This window comes from Elgaria multicarinata, chromosome 6 (genome assembly GCF_023053635.1).
Source record: "Elgaria multicarinata webbii isolate HBS135686 ecotype San Diego chromosome 6, rElgMul1.1.pri, whole genome shotgun sequence".
Taxonomy (NCBI): Eukaryota; Metazoa; Chordata; class Lepidosauria; order Squamata; family Anguidae; genus Elgaria; species Elgaria multicarinata.
Window position 1 is genome coordinate 81990130 of NC_086176.1, and position 20266 is coordinate 82010395.

The 20266-nt window shown below is 39.4% G+C and overlaps 1 protein-coding gene across 1 annotated transcript; it reads right to left on the reverse strand.

The window, feature by feature from the left end:
* Positions 1-1299: 1299 nt before the first annotated feature.
* On the reverse strand, positions 1300-19126 carry CCDC125 (coiled-coil domain containing 125). The gene is made up of 12 exons (XM_063128630.1): positions 18993-19126; positions 16529-16935; positions 14568-14626; positions 13048-13134; positions 10679-10756; positions 9935-10020; positions 9746-9828; positions 7618-7733; positions 6401-6508; positions 5093-5267; positions 2578-2711; positions 1300-2432 (listed from the first exon to the last, which is right to left on the reverse strand). Exons 2-12 carry the CDS (start codon positions 16848-16850, stop codon positions 2103-2105), a joined length of 1578 nt encoding a protein of 525 aa, XP_062984700.1. The 5' UTR covers positions 16851-16935; positions 18993-19126; the 3' UTR covers positions 1300-2102.
* Positions 19127-20266: the final 1140 nt, after the last annotated feature.

A 20266-nucleotide genomic window follows, 5' to 3' on the forward strand; every position in this document is an offset into this window, starting at 1 on the left:
GTTGAAGAAATTACTGAACCTGGGCCATCAGAATATGCTCATTCTCTTGAGGCTGATGCAAACCCTCCATTCTCACAAAACCAAAATGACTGCAGCTATCAAACTTGTGCAGCAGGGGTGGAGAACTGTGCCATTCCAGATGTTGGGTTACAACTCCCCTTCATCCCTCACAACTGGCAAAACTGGCTGAACAAAGCTGCATTCCAACATCTGGAGAACAACAAGTTCCCCAGCCCTGTTGTTGACAAACAGCAAGGAGGAAAAGGGAAATGTTGTTGTACGCTGCTTTGATGGCTTTTTAGCAGGTAAGGTGCTATATAAATGCTAATAATAAATAAATAAATAAAAAGGCAACTGTGCTAAGTGTGATGCTAGGAGAAAAGCAGGTAATGGGAGAGAGAACAGACTGCACACAGAAGACAAGCGCTCTCTCTAGATCTAAGCAAAAAATCTCCATCTCTCCAGTATCCTACCAGCAAGGAAGAGAAGGAAACGTACAGACACAAGGAGCTAATGAAGAAGAGAAGAGGAGGAAAGAGAGAAAGCTAGGAAGATTGCAGAGTGATGCCAGGCAGACATAAATAAGAAGAAAGAGCAGGCAAAGATCCAAACACAGAAAAAGAAAAGGTTGCTATTTTGCAGAGAGAGCTTTTAGCAATAGCTAAAAAGGAGTGACTCGGAGGTTTAAGGAAATGGAATAACTTTCTCACTTTCAGCGAACAGCAGGAGCAAGAGGAAAGCCACCTCTGAGGCTGTGGAAAGTAGTGTGGAGGGCTGCAGAAGGCTCCTCTTTCATTAGCAGAACCCTCCACTAGATCAAAGACTCTTGCATGAATGGAAGAGCCTTCCTGTTCATAGAAGGGAACTAATGGATATAATCCATCCACAATAAGTGTATCCAAAACAGCATTACAACATTTTCTGCAGCAAGTTATCTTAATTTCAATCTAAGTGGTGAAATAAGCTTAAAATTGCTTTTCAATTTAAAAAAGTGTTACTTGAATTGATGACAGAATTATTAGAGCTGTGCACTGCCTCTGAATTTGAGGCAAGGCGGGCTGATTTTTGCCTGCCTTGGCCCAAATACAAGGCAGTACCAGGCCAGGCCAAAGCGAAGCGGATTGGTTCCAAAGTGCCTCGGGCCAATTCAGGATGGTGGTGAGCCACTCCCTCCCGCCCATGTGGGAAGCCGGTGTGAGACTAACAAGGAGTCCACTGGACTCACCTCTGTCCCCCCTTCTCTCCACTCTCCGGTAAACCCCCCCCCCCAAAAACACGGAGCCATTGCCACCCATGGGACTTACCTTTCGCATCCCTCTTCCTCTATTAGGGCCGTGATTTAAAGGTAAGCTCTCTCATTTTCACAGTCCGACAGCTGCAAACTATAGCAGCCATAAAGGGACATTTCCATAATTTTCAACCACAGATCTATGAAAACGACAGAACCCACATCTTACCTTTAAATTGCAGCTCTAATGGAGGACGATGGATGGCAAAGAGAAGTTTTACGGGTGGTGGAAGCTCTGGGTTTGGGAGGGCGAGCATGGAGGGAGGGAGGTGGGGTGTGGGTGAGTAAGCGAGGAGTCCAATGGGCTCCTAGTCGGCCTTGCAACCGGCTCTCCTGGTTGCCGGCTGCGCAGCAGTGCCCAGGAACCTACAAGGGCTGACCCACTTCAGGGGGCACGCACCTTGCTTTGGCTTCCGTTTTGAAGCGAGGTGGCCCAGCTCTGAAGCACCCAGAGTCGAATTATGGCTATTTCAGAGGCACTGAAACAGCCTCCAAGGCAAGTTGGGAGGCTGGGCACAGCCCTAAAAATCATAGTCTAATCCAGGACTTTACAGGCACACCAGAATTCCTGCATGTTCAGACTTCCCTATTAATGGGCAACTTTTCACACATATCACGGTGTTCATGGACCTATCCCTAACATGGAAGATGATAGAAAAGACCACTCACACAAAAACTCCATGTGTGCACTAGAGCACACACAGAACTTAAGAGTCTTAAATTGTTAAAAGAAGTGCTAAGGTGGTGTGTTGCCTTTGCTATTTTTTCCTCCAGGCTCGACACTCTATATTCTCCTACAGAGCAGTCCATATCTTCAGTTTGTGTTAGCTGTTTCTTCTGTTTCGTGCACATAATTTTCTTCAGATGTCAGGGAACAAGAACTCTGAGAAGTACAAGTCAACATTCTGTTGAGATATGTGTTGGAGATAGAACTGGAAACATCTTGAGGAGTACATGTTTGGCGACATGAACATACTGGAGTAACCAATTCTTGGTGCTTTGAATCTTTTTTGCACTGATTGCTCTTAAGAGCAAGCTCTTCTTCTGTATCCTTTTGCAAATTATCTTCTTTCTCTTGCAATTCACGAGCAAGCATGTAACTAACCTTTCTTTGATGGGCCAATGCCTCCTCCTTATCATTAAGCTGTATAATAAAATAAAATAAAATTAGAACAAACACTATTCCACAGAAAAAAAGTTCCACATAAAAATAAACAATGTATACATATTTGTTTAGAGAGGAAATACTGTTAATGTGTTCTCTCTGAAGCCGCAGAAGAGATACCAACCAAGTCTATTAGCATCCGAATGATTTCCTGTGGCTTATCTAGTTCTTCCATTTTCTTACTATCAGTGGCAGAAGCAAGCAGGCCCATCAGCTTTTGCCCCAAGCTTTTCCTATTCCTTTGAAGCATGGGAACACCTAACAGGGGGGAAAATAAGAATATTTACATATTTTTTGTTCTTTGGGACTTTATACACAGCCACCAATGTAACACATTTTAATCCAAGTAAAATTAAGCATAAAATAAATACCCCTCTGGAAAATTGAGACTGTTGCCCTATCTCATGGTAAATGAAAATAATGGTATACATATGTAATATATCTTTCAAAAGTACTTTGATTTTGGCAATGACTACATTTTTATATCCAAAATTATAATCAGACAAGAATGATGCACATGGTACACAACTGCTAGGCATATAACAAATTGAAAAACTGGGCTGAAAGGATGGTTTTTATCACATATATATATATATATATATATATATATATTATTTTTCTATATACAATATCACCACTTAGGCATGAAGTACTAAATGTACTATGATAGAAAATTATGGATACAAGTTGTTTAACATAGAATGAACAGGCTGCGATAGCTGAATAGAGTTGTGTTTTATAAACAGAACAAATGATCAAACAACAGACGACAAGATGGTTCTTTTAACGGGTTTTGCAAAATGCTTCTTCAGAGTATTATTATTATTTATTTATATAGCACCATCAATGTACATGGTGCTGTACAGATAACACAATAAATAGCAGGACCCTGCCGCATAGGCTTACAATCTAATAAAGTTGTAGTAAACAATAAAGAGGGAAGGAGAATGCGAACAGGCACAGGGAAGTGTAAACAGGCACCGGGTAGGGTGAAGCTAAACAGTATAGAGTCAGAACAAACTCAATATTTGAAGGCTATAGGGAAAAGAAAAGTTTTTAGCTGAGTTTTAAAAGCAGTGATTGAGTTTGTAGTTCTCAAGTGTTCTGGAAGAGCGTTCCAGGCGTAAGGGGCAGCAGAAGAAAAAGGACGAAGCCGAGTAAGGGAAGTGGAGGTCCTTGGGCAGGCGAGAAGCATGGCATCAGAGGAGCGGAGAGCACGAGCGGGGCAATAGTGTGAGATGAGAGAGGAGAGATAGGCAGGAGCTAGACCGTGAAGAGCTTTGAAGGTCAGCAGGAGAAGTTTATATTGGATTCTGGAGTGAATTGGAAGCCAATGAAGAGATTTCAGAAGTGGAGTAACATGGTCAGAGCGGCGGGCCAGGAAGATGATCTTAGCAGCAGAGTGGTGGACAGAGACCAGCGGACTGATGTGAGACGAAGGAAGGCCAGAGAGAAGAAGGTTGCAGTAGTCCAGCCGAGAGATAACCAGTGCGTGAACGAGAGTCTTGGCAGAAGAGACAGACAAAAATGGTCGAATCCTGGCAATATTATACAGGAAGAAACGACAGGATTTAGCTACTGCCTCGATGTGAGGAGTAAAGGAGAGCGAGGAGTCAAATATAAAGCCAAGACTACGAGCTTCCGTGACCGGAGTAAGCGTGACATCGTTGACAGTAAGAGAGAATGAGAGGTGAGGAGAAGGTTATTATTATTATTATTTATTTATTTTAGAAAATGTTCAATTTTTAGAAAATTACTCAAATTCTCATTTAAAAGTGGCTGCTCATAATCCATTATTATATCCCAATAACCTGTATTTGCAAGGAGTCAGCACCTGAAAGGCTATAAGGAGGTGGGTAGGCAAGAAATTTAGATGGAAATTGGAGGAGAAATTGCTATAAACTGAGAGTAAAGGATATATACAATCAAAATTTGACACACATTATTCTTTTAATAAATACTTGTGGATTAATCCTCCCCCCATCATCCCAAATACTCTCTTTTTAAAAAGCAGATTGCAATCAGCCTTAAACCTTCCCTCTACCAAAAAATGGGAAAGTTAAATTATATATGCATGGGGAAAATGCTTCCTATTGTGCTTTCAATTTTCTAGGATGTAAATTATACTTTAATGGCCGCAATCAGCTAGTCATTCCTTTTCCACTGAGAGTTTTCCCCCTAACTTTTCACAGTAGTCTCCCCATAAAGACATTTCTCCAAAAAATGAATGTTATCCTGAAAATATCCTAGGTTTCAAGTAAAATATCCTCAATGTGATCACACAGTACCATCACACTGTAATTCTCATTAGAATTCTGCCAAAAGGAGCAGTACTGCGTGCCCACCCTGGAATTCCTCAGGTTGCTATAATAAATCCCTCTCAAGAGTCACTTCTTAGAGCAGTTTTTCATGAAGCACTTTGACACTTGTCCAAGTATGTCCTCCAAGAAGGCACTTGGAGAAGGACTGGGAATTATGGGAATTATAGTCCAACACATCTGGGGAAGGCTGCATTAAATATTTAATATTAGTAGTTCTAGAAATCCTTCATGTCAGCAAATGGATGACTTCAAATAATAGGTCTTATTTAAAACAAATTCTAATAACCATTGAGAATCATGTAGTATAGAGAAAATTACCATCCTCTCTGGCGCTTTTCCAGTTTAATACTTCCTTTTCTTTTCTGCAGATCTTACTCATTTGTGCAATCCTCAAAGCCTGGTCCTTCCTCCGCATCAGCTGCTGCTCAAATGCAATTCTGAAGGCATCTGCCATTATATAAGCTTCTTCTTTACTCTTCTTCAGAAGTTCAAACTGTGGTGTGTTTTTTAATTAAGAGAAATATTTTTTTTAAAAAAAATGATGAAATCCACATGCCTTTTTTTTTAGTTGTCCAATTACAGCAAATTGGTATGGTGACTACTTCCTCATCTCAAGCAGAGATCTAATAGTCACTAGGTGACTAGAAGAATTCTGTCAACCAGTAAAGTAAGACTTCAGTGTACTCTCCTACAGATGACATTTACTTTTTAAAAAGCTGCTGACTACACAGGGAGAGGTGTACTTCTTTTACAATAATGTGTCTTGTGTGAATCAATAGTCCAGGGTACAGGTATTGCTACCAACATAGAATACCACTTAACATTCATCCTAGACAGTGGGTACAAAAAAAGGGACACATCTTTTCCCTCACTATAGCAATGGTTTACAAAAGCACTCACTGGCTACTACAAACAATGGTTTGCTATCAAACCCAGCCAAAGTGTATAGACATTGATCCTGAATTAATTATCTCTGTAAGCTGGAATTGCACAAATGGATGTATTTCACCATTTGAGCTAAAGAGAAGATGTGTATACACACACACACACACACACACACACATCTGGACACAAGATAAATAGGAACCAGTGACATTGGATTGGATCCAGAGGAGCTTCTTCCAATGGATCAAGAACCTCTGAATCAACTCCATTGACCTTATTCAGATGACACATTAAGCCATGGTGGTTAATTATTTTGAGCTAAACATTATGGATTAGCATGTCATATGAACCATGACTTAGCGTGTCATGTGAACCATTCCTAACCATGATGGTTATAAAATACATTGACTAACCATTTGCTGCAAAAGGGTTAGCAGCCTAACCATGGCTTAGCGTGTTGTCTGAAAAGGCCCACCATGTTTCAGAGAGCAGCTTGTCTAAAGTATAAAAGCTTAAAATGTACTTTATATACACTGGTTTGTCATTGTTTATATACATATGTTAATAATAGAAGTTATAGATATCTGCCAGCATAAAAAAAGGATAATGTGTTGACATGGCAGCTGCTTAACCACAGTATTTTTAAACTTGAAGCTTTGGAAACGATTTCTCACATGGCAGGCGCTTTCTACACATGTTTGTAAGACAAAACAAGGCTGCTTTCAATCCAAGCCTAAATACCTCCTGTTTGAGTTGAAGAAGTTGTTTTCGAGTTGCTGCTGACATCTTCGCGCAGGAGCACGGATCTCCCTCGGGCCCAATGCAAGTGCAGGCTCCAAGTACTGCCAGCTTCAAATTCAAATGCATTTTATCAATTATATTCAAGTCAAGCTCTTTGATACACACAAATTGCACCTAATCTTTCCAGAGTGAACTGATACATCTTCATACAATTTAAATAATTCACTTAGATCTAGGGTAAGCCTTTAGTGGATGGAAGGGTTCTTTCAGTTTACAGAAAGGGCTTCAACTCAGCAGAAACTCCCACTTAGGGGAGAAAGAGGTGATTTCCCCCAATTCCCTCTTCTGCCTCCCATGCCTCGTCCCATACTATTTTTGAGTGTCCCCCAACCCTCAGGGGCAGATCTTCAGAGTGTGTGTCTGTGGAGGGGGGCGGGGAATCAACAGCTTGCCATGTGTTTTGGGCCCAGAACTGTGTTAATCTTAGTTATGGTTAGTTTAAAAAAGCCAGCTTCAGTAACTGCAGTTGGCTTGTTTGAAACTGGGTCCAGACACAGCAAGCTGCAGTTAATCAAAAGTGGAAGCAAAAGCTTTCTTGCTCCTCCTTCCAGGCATGTAGGAGAAGGGGAGGATAATGTGAAAACCTGAGGTTCGTTATGGCTCAGTCCTGCTTCTTAACGTTGCACTAAATTATGCTACCATGCGAATGCAGTCATAGCCACTAGCTCGTCAGCTCATTACGTGATTTGGATAAAATAGACTATTCCTAAAAAAGCCACAATAAATCAGTGTGTCTAAGAGCTTTTCTATATGAGGCATTGTTTACAGGTTATTTAGAACATGTTGTGACCCTCTAGTTTCGCTTCTGTTTTTAAACAGCAGTTTCAGCAAGTTTATTTAGACCAGGGGAAATGCAGTATTATTTGGGAGAGCAAAAAAGAATGCTTCTACTACTTGTGTAATGATGTTATACCACAGTGTCCCCCTAGAGGTTATATAGCAGCAAAGCAGGAAAGGAAGCATTCCCCACGTAGTGCTCCGATCTCAATTCTGGGTCGAAATTGAAAGTTGATACAGCACATTAACAATTTCGTGTAGAACAGCTGTAAGGGACAGTGCTTTTTTTAAAAAACAAAACAAAACCTTGCTGTTCATTTAGAATTAATCATAAAAAGTATCAGCAAAACAAATAAAAAAGAGAATTTTAAAACAAATACTTCAAGTCCTGTAATCTCTGTAACACCACTCTTGATAAGAGACATGTTCTCCTGTACAATCTTCCGCTGTTTTACATCAAGCATTGCAAGAATCTCCAAGTGCTGTTGATCCAGAACTGTAAGATTCAGTATAGAGAAAAAAACAGCTTCCAATTAGTTTCTCTTACTTATAGTGTGCTATGTAATTTTTCCAAGTTAAATGTTCTCAAATACAGGCTTATGTAGAACGCTTAATTACTAAGATGAGAGCTGCTATAGCTCAAATTTTCCTAGGACTTGCATCTTCTGCCTTGAAGCTTCCCTGTACTTGCTGTCGTGGGCTATAGCTGCTATAGTGTCCCCAAGGAGCCAAAACCAAGGAAAGTTCCTGGGCCAATCCACAAAGCCGTATTGCAAACAATTAATACTTCTGTAACACAAACTAGGCACTATTATGGGAAAATTCCCCCTAGGAAACTCTATGCAATTAAGCAAAACAACTGATTGTTCAAAAGAAAGAAAAGGCTTTTCAAATGTCCCAAGCTTCAAGGTGGAGGAGGGAGCGTCGCCGCCTTCTCACACAACCTCTCCGACTGTCATTTTGGTGCCAATCTTGCTGAACGTTTTAACTTCTGGCGATTCTTAGCATCTAGTAAGGTTTTGGAATGTTCACCCCCGGAAGTTGACTCCCTGTCTCCTGAGAGCATAGGATCTGGCCTTTAGGAGACAGACTCCGGGAGGGGTGCATTTGCAGCTGGAGGCTCTTCGGTGTGAACTTCCTCCGCCACTGGCTTGGCATCTTCTGAATCAGAATCTGTTTCTGATGGACTCCCTGCGTCACCTGGTCCCAACACTGGAGCAGTAGGAGCATACATGACACTTGCATGTTATGGAGCTGCTCATGGTTACATGTCGAGGAGAAAAAGGCATTTTATACATGGCCCAAGACACAATTATTTCAGTTCGCATGAGCTAAACACAGCAATTTGAAGCAGGTTGCAGAACTAAGTTCTGGCTCAAGTCAAGCCCTTCCCAGTAATTGAAACGGGAGGCAATATTACTAATGGCCCACATTGAAAGCCAGTGTGACACTGGAAAAACCCAGGTTCAAATCCCTTTTAGCTGTGAAGTTCACTGAGTGTCCTTGGACCAAACATTATCTCTTAGCCTAACATGGCTGTTTGAAGATAAAGCAGGGAGAAGGGGGAAGGAACCATGTATAATGCTTTGAATTCCTCAGACAAAAGGGAGGATAGAAATATAACAAAAAAGAAAGGCTCCCAGAGATCATTGCCATATGTGCACATTAGGCCTGGATCACAGCTCTACTTCCTCACCAGTGTTCTGCTTTGCTTCAGGGAGGGGTAATGGGTGTGGTGGCCTTCCAGGACTCTGATAAAAATATGCATCAACACATGAGCAAGCACAACCATGCATTATCATGTTTCTCCAGATCTTGGGCTTTTACTTCAGATAACTATTTTATGAAAGGATTGGGCCCATTCAGAACACACCTTAAACCATGGCTTTAACCATGGTGGTTAAGCCAGAAAGCCAGGCCATGTTCAGAGGACACCTTAAACCACAGCTTTAACTACGGTGAATAAGGCTTTTTGGTTTATTCACCATGGTTAAAGCCGTGGTTTAAGGTGTCTTCTGAACTGGGCCATTCTGTCAATAGGATTTGTAACTACAAAGTGATGTTAATCATGTCAATGCAACATACCAAAATCCTTCTCAAACATTACAAGCAATGAAATGTAAGCCTGTGCATTTTTAACAAGGCGTACCCCTGTATTCAGTGGGGTATATGATGAGGTAAGAATGCATAGGATTTCAATCTTAAGCTTGTAATACTAGAAGATATTTTATCAGCATCTGAACATCATATTTTAAGAATACATTATGCCTTGCATCCTCTTGAAAACAGCATGACTGCATTACCTTCTATGCACTGATACGTAAGTTGTGTATCAGAACTTATCCTCCAATTAAGAATTTGAGCCAAAAACATCCAACGTATGTATTACCATCAAAAATCAGACACAATTCCCAAGAATTACTAGACGTTGCACTTTAGCATCTCATACCAAGCCAAGCAATGCAAGTTATTTTTAAAGAAAAAGAACTGAGAAAAGGGCTTACGTACATTCATTTTCAGACCTTAGTGCTTTAATTTCATCAGTTTTCAATTTAAGTGTTTCTTTAAGTGCAGCATTTTCACAATATATTCTGTAGAACAATGGCAAATAGCAGGTTTTTAATCATACCTTAAACATATGGCTTCCAATATAATATAAAATTGAGACATTACTTTAGTAAATATATATATATATACCTCTCATATTTGTCTGCCCAAGTCTCCTCTATATTTTTAAATTTCTCCTGATTAATTTTGATTTCCCACTGCAGAACATTTATTTCCTATACACAGAAAAAATGTTAGTTAGAAGAAATTCAAAATATTGTACTTAGTGTAGTTCTGGAGAATTAGAAGTTCAAGAAATAAGGTTTCATAAGCTCTTGCGAGAAACTGACAAACACACAATTTTAGTCAAAAGAACAAGCCATGCTGCCTAAGATTCTAGGAGTTAACAGAAACAAGGACTTAACAAAGCAGCTGTATATCCTACATCAGAAAACAAGTGTAAATTAAGCTTTAATAGGCATAATTAGCTAGCAAATTGAGTTGTTAATAGGAATTCTATAACTGCTTTATTGTTATGTATTTTGCTAAAGGAACAGCTGTTAAAATAGTTCTTTGGATTTAGAAAATTATTCCAGTCCTTTTTCCTACAAGAGGTAGAGCAAAGTTCCATATCTGAGTTATATAAATAAAAAACAAAGAGGTGCAGCACAACTCTATATATGTTTATTCAAAAGTAACTCACAGTGTTCAATGGAGCTTATCAGCTAGTAAGTGTATTTAGGATCGCAGCTTTAGGTATGTTAGCACATTGGTATCAATAGGCCTAAGAACACCTAGCTGTGTTGGACTGTTGTTTAGGGCTGCAGTCGCAGGCATCACCACACTTCAGCTGTTTCTGTCCTTCTTCAGAGAAAGAATAAAGTACCTTCTTACCTTTTCTAAAGCTTTCTTTTGTTGCTCGGTTTTTTTAAACACTGCTTTAGTATGACTAGTGGCTTTATCCAACACGGCCTGAGAAACATATAAAACAAATGCTAAAATATTATGTCTTGTGGTTCATATTAAAATTAAAACAAAGACTGTCTCAATTAAGACAACCACTGGAAGCTGCAGTTCTATGCTTTATCAGTATAAGTATTATAATATTGATATACTATAAAGAACAAAAAACATGCTGCTATAGCTGTAGTAAATAAAATTAGGACAACACTTTTAACATTTGTTTCTCACAACTTAACAAGGCAGGAATTGTATATATTTAAAAGATCTATTTATGAAGTACATAGCGTTGGATGCATCCGCCTGGATTTCAGGCATCCTCCTTTCCCTCTATAACACAGTTTACCCCATTTAACATGGTCCCCATTTTCAAGGGGCTGCCATGGGCAGGAGAGGCAGCAAATCCCACTTCTACCAACCCAGATGCACATGCTTAAATCTGGATCCAGTGTGTAACAAAAGAGAGGAAAAGATCAGCATGACAACAATTTGTAAGGGTGGGGGGGAGAAAGTACGATTTCTTGATACTAGAGTGTAGGCAACAACTATTCTTCACAGATGTCTATTATGCAAAAATATTATTCTTGCTTTAAATTAAGAGAAAACAAATACTGAAGGATAATAATAATAATTAAAATGCACAGCTTGATTCATCCCATTCCTCTACATTGGGTGGGCAATACATGGACTGCTATAGCGATCTGTGTGACCCCACCCATTCCGTGCAACCCCCGGAATCCCAGTGATTCTGCTGAGAAACAAGGCATGCAGGGAGCACTTGCCTTATATCCCAGCAGAATGAAGCTCTTGACAGCCTTTCAATAACTATTAAGGTTGATTATAATCATATCGTGTGGGGAGTACAACCTCAATAATCAACCGGGGAGTTGACTATTAACCCACCATTGACTATTGCATTGTCCGAAGGCAGCCAGAGAGTTCTAAATGCAAGTTCTCCTACTGAGATGTCAACAACAAAAACGTGGTCTTTAATCCTGGGAAAGGAACTGACTTTGATTAAATTTAATTTTAACTTTCTAAAATTAAAGTTAAAATTACAGGTATAGCATTCACTAATTAGTGTTGCAATGAGGTACTGTAAATAAGCTGAAGTAATCACATTTTGCTTTTGCTTTGAGCAAAAATCATCTTAGCAAAATACTAGAAAGCATTTAACATGGGGATTAATAATAATAATTTACATTTATTACCTTTGTTCAACAATTGCTAAGGAAACAAAATAAAATGAAAGCAGCACAAGGAGCAAAATTAAGTTTGTGTAAATCTTAATATGGTAGCAAATGTGAGCATGAGAAAGTGGAACTTGGGCTGCAATCCTGTACAAAACTACCTGGGAGTAAGTCCTATGAAACTCAATGAGACTTACACCTGAATAGGATTGCACTATTAAAGTTTCTAAGTGGATTGTAGTCTAACAAAATGAAATCTTACACAATAATAAGAGCACACTCCTAAGGGGTTGTTGCTCTATAAACAGAGGGCTCTCAGACTGGGGCCCTTTGTCTAGCCTATCAGGTAGGGCAGGCACACAGGTCTCTCCCTCAACACTTTGCTGCTGCCTCCCAGTATCTGCTGTCTGAGATGACAACTTCACTCTGACTAATGGTAGGATCAGCCCTAAACAACAGAGGTAAAAACACCTCGTTAGCTATTTTTAGCTGGATGGGCTCTGAGCTCATCCAGCTTCTTGGCTTACTTAGGGGCATGGTCAAAAATACAAAGACTTGTGGAACTTGCAGACCCACGTCCCCTGTTCCCTCTATTCCCTGCTCCCTTCCTATCCTCACCGTCCCTCTTCTGAAATTACAACAGTGATCTCAAAAGAGAAGCTGCTATGGAGTTTACAGTGGCAGCTGCGAGTAGAGAAGAAATCTCTGTTTGGATTTCCCCTCCCAAAGTCATAGAAGTGCCTACGTATCCTGGAGTCCCTGGGATGCTCTCTGAGGATCCACAAGATTGCTCTGCCCATGTGTTAGTCCTTATGGTGCCACAAAGCTTTTTCTTTGTTATGCTGATCTGGACTAATATAGCTACTCCTCTGAAAATAGCCTTGAAAACATTGTTTTGTAATATATTTTAATCAAATTATAATGCTTTATAATGAAGCTTGAAAAATCAGCATTTAGTAATAAAACTTTCCAGCATTTCTGACACCGCAGAAGCCAAGAATAGTTGCCTCATTTGTATATTATTATATGTACAATTTGAAAAATGTTACATTATATAATCTATGTAAATTCAGGTGTCATATTAACAATATATGCTGATGTTTGTAAACTTACCATGCTCTGCAGAATTTTTAATGCTTGTTCCTTGCCTTCAAGTTGTCTTTGAGACGCTTCCAACTCAACTCTTAAAATTTCTACTTCCTAGAAACAAAGAAAACAAAACAAAAACACTGGGAAGAATAGAGAGAGCCCCTTATACTTCTGCTAATAAAAGTTGAGGGGTGTCTGATTTCTCAAATTCCCCTCTCAAGCTGCAGCCAACTCACCATAACCCATACCAATCTGGAAGGTTTTGGGGAGATGGCAACAAAGAACTGCAGCAGAAAGACAGAGATAGGAATGTTGCATTGAGTGAGCTGAACTGCACTAAAAGTTCTCTGGATCCAGCCCATTAAAATTCAGATAACTATACAAGAACACTTCAGTCTTTGTAGAGTACCAAGTATGCAGAATCAAGGAGATCTTCCATGCTCTCCAGTGAAAGGATCATAAGAAAGAACAACAACGTTCTGCGGGTTCAGCTTAATGAAATTTTTTAGCATTGTCCATTAAACATTTGGTTTACTGGGAGGGAGTCAAGGTAATAGGAACTTTAGGCATGCAGCATAAGCCTGCAGGGCTCTTATGATCAGTGGCAGCCAAAACAACTGACACTTCAGTTGGCAAGGCTGTTCATAGAATAGCAGAGTTGGAAGGGGCCTATAAGGCCATCAAGTCCAACCCCCAGCTCAATGGAGGAATTGAAGTTGGAGTTGTGGATTTTATTTCATTTGTACCCTGCTTTCTAACAAAAATGGTACTTAAGGTAGCTTACAATCACTAATAAAACTTAATAAAAACAATGATAAGCAAATACATTAAAGCACATTTAAAAACGCAACAATGATAGATTATAAACAGCGTCCAAATCAACAGACCCGCTTACACACAAAGGGCCTGCTTGAACAAAGAGATCTTTGCTGGCTGTTGGAAGGAAAACAGAGAGGGAGCAAACCTAGCCTCCCTCAGCACGGAATTCCATAGCCAAGGAACGACCACCTTTTGTATTGCCACCAAATGCACATCTGGAGGTGGAGGTCTCAAAAGAAAGGGCTCTCCTGACATTATACAAGTACACAGAATAGCTAGGCTAGGGAGCAGTCTTAGAAATACTATGATCTGGCTTGCCAGTAAAATTAAAAATGTCATAACCACCTACAACAAATATTACAGAATACATTCCTCTTAAGTCCATGCCTGGAAAACTGATGGCATCCCAGCACCATACAAAACCATACATTGTAAAATCACATCTTTTTAAGGCTAACTTTAGAAGTCACACTCTAACACTTATTTTCTGGGCATCCTAGATTCTACAGACCCAGTAGGTTGTAACCAAAGCTTTTCTTCTTCTAGAGAGAGGAAACCTTTGGATACAGCCCAATATTTTCAATTAATTCCTGATTTATAGATCTATAAATTTGTTTTAGCTTTCAGCGTTCTAATTAACAAAACCGAAGTTTCTCCCCAAATTGCAAGCTCCAAAATTTTCCTATTACATGCTTATTTAATGAGAGGAATGACATTTCACTTACCTCTACAACCTCTTGAAGATGTTGTTTTAAGTCTTCATTTGATGCCTCAGAATTAGACTCTGTGAGAATTAATGATAGAAAACGAGATCTTAGAAAAAGTGCCTGTGTGTATTGGTTTGAAACCAACAGGATGACTCTTATGTAAATGCTAAGCTAAGGCAAATGCTATTTTTCAAAAGTATATTTGCAGATCTCCCCCTGCTCCTTCCGCCCGCACTTTTACTGTTTCTTAGGGTCATTTTAAACAAATAACTAATAGTTGGAAGATGGAAAAAAAATGTATCAGGTCTCTTCAGATGATGAATGGAAAAAAATATGCAAAAGACCATTAGAGCAACAGATAACGTTAAAACAAGCCCATTAAAGGCTACCCAGAACATGGTTACTTGTAACTATGTGCAAGAAATCACTATTTCCCCCACTAAACAAACAAAACTAAGAGCAGGACACATTCACTCTAATGCTAAAGACACAAATTTTAAAGAGAGGGGTAGGAACCTGTCAAATGGCAAAGCAAGAAAATGCTCTAATAATACTCAACCTCTTAAACAAACAAGATAATTAAGGCTGAAATCCTATATGCACTTACCTGGGAGTAAGTCCCATTGAAGTCAATGGGGCTTACTTCTGAGTAGAAATGCATAGGATTGCACTGTAAAATTAAAAAAAATGTAATACCTAAAATGAACAAATTTCAAAATAACTGTCTGCAGTAGTTTCACAATCACATCAGACTCCCAGTTTGCAGCGGAAGCACTAGCTGGCAGGGAGAAAGAAACTGAATTTCCCAAGTAAAATCAAGTTATTTTGAGTGTTGGAAAAATGTGATTCTGCAAAACTACAACTCTAGCTTCAGGAAAGAAATTTGGATCCTGCAAAAAAGACTGCATATTCCCTGATCAATAATCCTATTGTTGGGATAGACCCATTGAGTTTCAGTCACGCTGTCATTCAAGTGAAACACTTTTGTCTGCTGTGGCTTTACAGTTTATGGGACTACATTAATCTCCTGTGTATTTAAAACTACAAACTAGGAGCCAATTGGATGAATCAACAAATAGGTGTTTACTGTTACTGAGAGATCAAAGAGGCCCTAGTGCTGCGTTGTCCAAAGCATATAAAACCTTACATACTGCCTCATGTTTCACAATTAGTTGCAACCTTTCATTTTTACAAGAAGAAAATATTTATGCTAAAGAAATTATCTTTTAAATTGTTTGGCTAAAATATTTTCCTAAAGTTCTCAAAAACTGTTCTCATTTTATATGTGTGCATATATGTATGTATAACAGCAAGTATGTATGAACTGAACTAATGAAAGGACACATATTTATAATTCATTAACCATAGATTTCATTTAATCCAAGATGGTAATTTTAATGCATGCGCTCCGAGCCACAGGTCTTATATTCCTTATTTTAGCTTTGAACACCTGTATCTGAAGAGTTCAGCATAAATGAAAAAACTGCAGCCAGCATTTTTAACAATAGTTGGTCCAATAAAAGTCACCGGATTTGTTCTCTATTTGTTGACATGTTGGACTATAAATGGATACACACACTAATCATGGCAATATTTATAACTGATGTGTTATATAGATGCAACTTGCAAGTGTATAAACATATGGATATCTGGTCTGCTTTTCTTGCAACCGTTGTATAACCCTCTCCCTTTTTTTATGGTACATAGGATGGAAAATTATGATAATTTTAAAAACACAATGGATGGATTTCTCTCCCTGCCCTCCCCCCCCCCATTTTCACAATTTTCTGTTCTGTTCGTTGATATTCTATTATTATTATTATTTATTTATATAGCACCATCAATGTTCTGTTTGTTGATATTCACAATAAAAAAGAAAAAAGAAGAAAAAATGACTGATGTCTTTTAATAGCAACATCCCCATTTTATTAATGAAGAATACGAACAAGTTCAAGCTTTGGATTGAACAAAAGTCTTACCAGAGCTGTTTTGGCGGCTGCAGCTAGCAAATCCATTCATTCCCAATTTTTTGACCAACGTGTCATTCAAACTGTTACACTTTGAGCAACGAAAAGCTGTTGCATCATAGTCTTCTCCTTTGTTTGCCAACATACATGAGTTGAAGCTTTTCCTTGCTGAGCCTCTTCTAAGCCTGCCTGCGTATGCATTGAAGCCTTCTAATTCATGAATATCACTATATCTTCTAATAAGTCCATTTCCCAAGTCTCCACATGTCATATCATCATCTTCACCTTCCAAGGCTTCCCCCAGTTTGTTCTGCAATAAGATTGCTTCACTCATTGGCAAAGTAAATAGTTTCTTACTCCAAGCTCAATGTGTTTTACTCCGCCCCAAAGAAGTTCCTAGACTTTCAGGCAAAGTTGAGCTGGAAAGTAAATTTATAAAGGTTAAAAATAAATTTAAAATAAAAATGCCTCTATTTTTATCACTTCTTTCCATCATTTTTAGAGTGCATCAAACAGTCCTTTTGCACCAATAGTTTCCGTAAATAATCCAAGCTTTTCATCATTACCTAGATGTATGAAGCATTTGCCAGTAAATTAATCAAACATTTTGTCTCTACTGATTTAAAAGCAAATGTTAATGCAAAATAAGATTCCAAGAACATAAGAGTATCAGTGTAATCTTGTTGCTTGCTGGCAGGAACACAAACACACCCAGTCACTTTGTTTACTTTAAAATGTAGTAAAAAGAAAGCATTGTTTAACTTACAATTCACCAATTGCAGAAGTCACATCAAGATCTACACAGAACTTAGTTCTAGTACAAATTATCCATATTTCACTATTGCTGTTTTCCAACTTTCACTTAATAAAATTCAGTCATTAAAGGAACTTAAAAAGGAATTCTGAATATGTATGAATGCTTGGTTAGCAAACAACATTAAGAAGAAACATTTACATTTTATTTCTATGCTGTTTTTGCACAACCTTTTTTTAAATCAGCAATGCTAAAATTAAAAGATGTAACAGTAGTTTATGTAAACACTGGGCCTGTTCAGTTGACATACTAAGCCATGTTTATGCCTTTTGCAGCAATGGTTAGTGAGGGTGTTTAAAGTGTGATTACGTAGCCACCGTGGTTAGGAATGGTTCAAATAATATGCTAAGCCATAATGTTTAGCTCAAAATGCTTAACCACTGTGGCTTAGCGTGTTGTCTGAACAGAGACACTGCATTATAAATTCTAAGCTATTTAAAACTGACTGTTCAATTTTAAGAGAAGAGAATGAAATTTGCATTTACCTACTCTTTATAGACATGAGCAAAATTATTTCCAAATATATACTTTGATTTACTATTAAAAAAAAAAACGATGGGAACAATCAAGCCAAATTAAACACTTTTAAATCTTGTTAATTTCAATGTGCTAAACTCTTCCATTGAAGTAGATGAAAATAGGTCTGAAATACATGCACACCTAGGAGAAAGTCCCCATTGCACTCTATAGGGCTTACTTCTGAGAAGAGATGCATCCCCTATGCAAAGGGTGAGGAACCTGTGGCCATCTAAATATAGTTGGACTCCAACTTCCAAGATCCCTGACCACAGGCCATGCTGGCTGAAGCTGATGGGAGTTGGAGTCCAACATCTGGAAGGTCATAAGTTCCTCAACTATGCATTTAAACCCTCTTTCCAAGCAGGTGCAGAAACACTGTCAGAGGCTTGGCTCAATATTTACTAAAGGGTCTTCTAAGAGGATTTTATAATGAAGTTAGCTATAAAAAAATTAACTTATTTAAACTTACACTTTCCTATGATGAATCTGCATCACACTTGTATGGAACATTTACCCCCTTCAATAATTCACACACACTTAACAGCTTCTGGAGAGTGACAGTGGAGTTCCCCTCAACCCCAAACCTAGGAATGCTCTCTTTGAACCTTATCCCTTCTTGAAGGATGAAGGAGGGATACAGCCCAGTCTCCCTTACTTTCTAGTAGCTGTAATTTTTTTTTCTTTAATCACAGCCATCATCATCAACGCGCACGCACACACACACACACGTGACCATTTTAGGCAGTGAGTAGCAGAGGATCTTTTACCTGCATCCATGCAAATATCACTATATGGACTTAAAATTCAACAGGTGCAGCTTTGTCCGTCACTGACGCGACATCTCCAGAATGGACAAACATGTTGAATGTCTCTCTATGACACTATTAAAGTTAGAGGAGCCTTGTCGGAAAAGATAGCGAGTAATCCGACTTTCCGCCGCCCCCACCCCCACCCCCAGCCCGCCGCTCTACTCTTAAATGCAATGTCAACTCGAAAGCTCCTTAGAGGGTGCCTGAACTCTCCCAAACCTGTTTGTACACTAAAAAGAAATAGCTTCACAACTTCGCCACAGGCCTCCCTGACTTCTTTCAATTCCGTACCCAAAGTCCGGTTTCCTCAGTCGGCAGTCCCTTTCCCCCTTACCTTCTTCCTAGAGGTCTGCCCCCCCAAGTTGCACCCTTCGGACGTAGCCGGTGTTCCCAAACGTTCGTCTCCGCTCACAAGCCGAGCTCACCAATACCCCCAAACTCTCTCACCTGGCTTGCAAAGCTACTGCCGTTTCCTCCTTTCACAGTCCAGCTCCCGTTTGCTTAGCCGAGCCCTCCCTGCCGGTCCCGCCCTTTCTCTCTCACCTTCCTGCCAGGGCACCGACCCCAAGCCCGCCCTTTTCCGTAGCTGGAGGAAGAACACTGCGACATGGCCACACAGACTGAGTCCGGCCTCACTTCTTCCTTGAAAGTCGAAACAGAAGCTATGCCACAAATACACAAGAAAAGACCCCACCACCACAAAGAAAAGAACTCCAAAAGAAAGTCTTGAGTTCAGACGACACGCTAATCAACGGGCGGGGATGTGTGTGTGTGTGGGGGGGGTAACAGGCACAAAATGGAAAACAAATGTTGATTAGCGTGTCGTCCCAACTCAGCCAAAGTCTTTGGTTTTATTCCAGACCGAAGCTGTTGCTATTGTGTAATTGTTAATTATGCTATCATAAGTCAAATTACAAACTTAGGTTGCTATTAAATTTTGGAACGCGGGTTGTCAGAAAATGCTCTTGTGAAAGGTATGCCTGCTTTTTGGTCTGCTCTGACCCCACTTAAGGGTACAGTCTGCCATGTAGGTGGCTTTGCAGAAGGCCAGCTTCTTGCCAGGATCATATACTGCCTTTATCTATGGCATGACCACACTTAGAATACTGTGTACCGTTCTGGTCACCACACTTTAAGATATTGTAGAACTGGAAAAAGTGTAGAAAATGGCAACTAAAATGATTGCAACATTTGAGATTGTTTAGCTTGGGAAAAAGAAAGGTAAGGGAGACATGATAGAGTGGCACGAAATTATGCATTGTATAGAGAAAGTGAACAGGGAGATCTTCAGCAGAGAGTCTTCTCCAGGTGGCCTTGCCAAACAAAGTGTGGCAGGTCACTACTAGGGAGAGAAGGCCTTTTCATTGGTGGCACCATTGATAGAATGCCCTTTCCAGAGAGGCTCACTTGGCATCTTTGCTCAGGCCTTTTCAGCATCAAAGACCTTTTTTTATTTCCCCAAGCTTTTAAATCTTAAAACCTTTTAGTGATTTATAGATTTATTATTTCTAGAGTTTCCAGATATGTGAAATTTTGGGTGTTGCTGTGAGTTTTTATTCTAGCATTTGATTCTCTCTGCTGCTGGCTTTATTCTATATTTAGAGTATA

Coding starts and splice junctions, on each gene's coding strand:
- CCDC125 (XM_063128630.1), bottom strand. CDS start 16,850: ATGAGTGAAGCAATCTTATTGCAGAACAAACTGGGGGAAGCCTTGGAA. Junction 13,135..14,567: donor ATCTTCAAGAGGTTGTAGAG/GTAAGTGAAATG, acceptor CTTTGTTTCTAG/GAAGTAGAAATTTTAAGAGT. Junction 10,021..10,678: donor AAAAGAAAGCTTTAGAAAAG/GTAAGAAGGTAC, acceptor TTCTGTGTATAG/GAAATAAATGTTCTGCAGTG.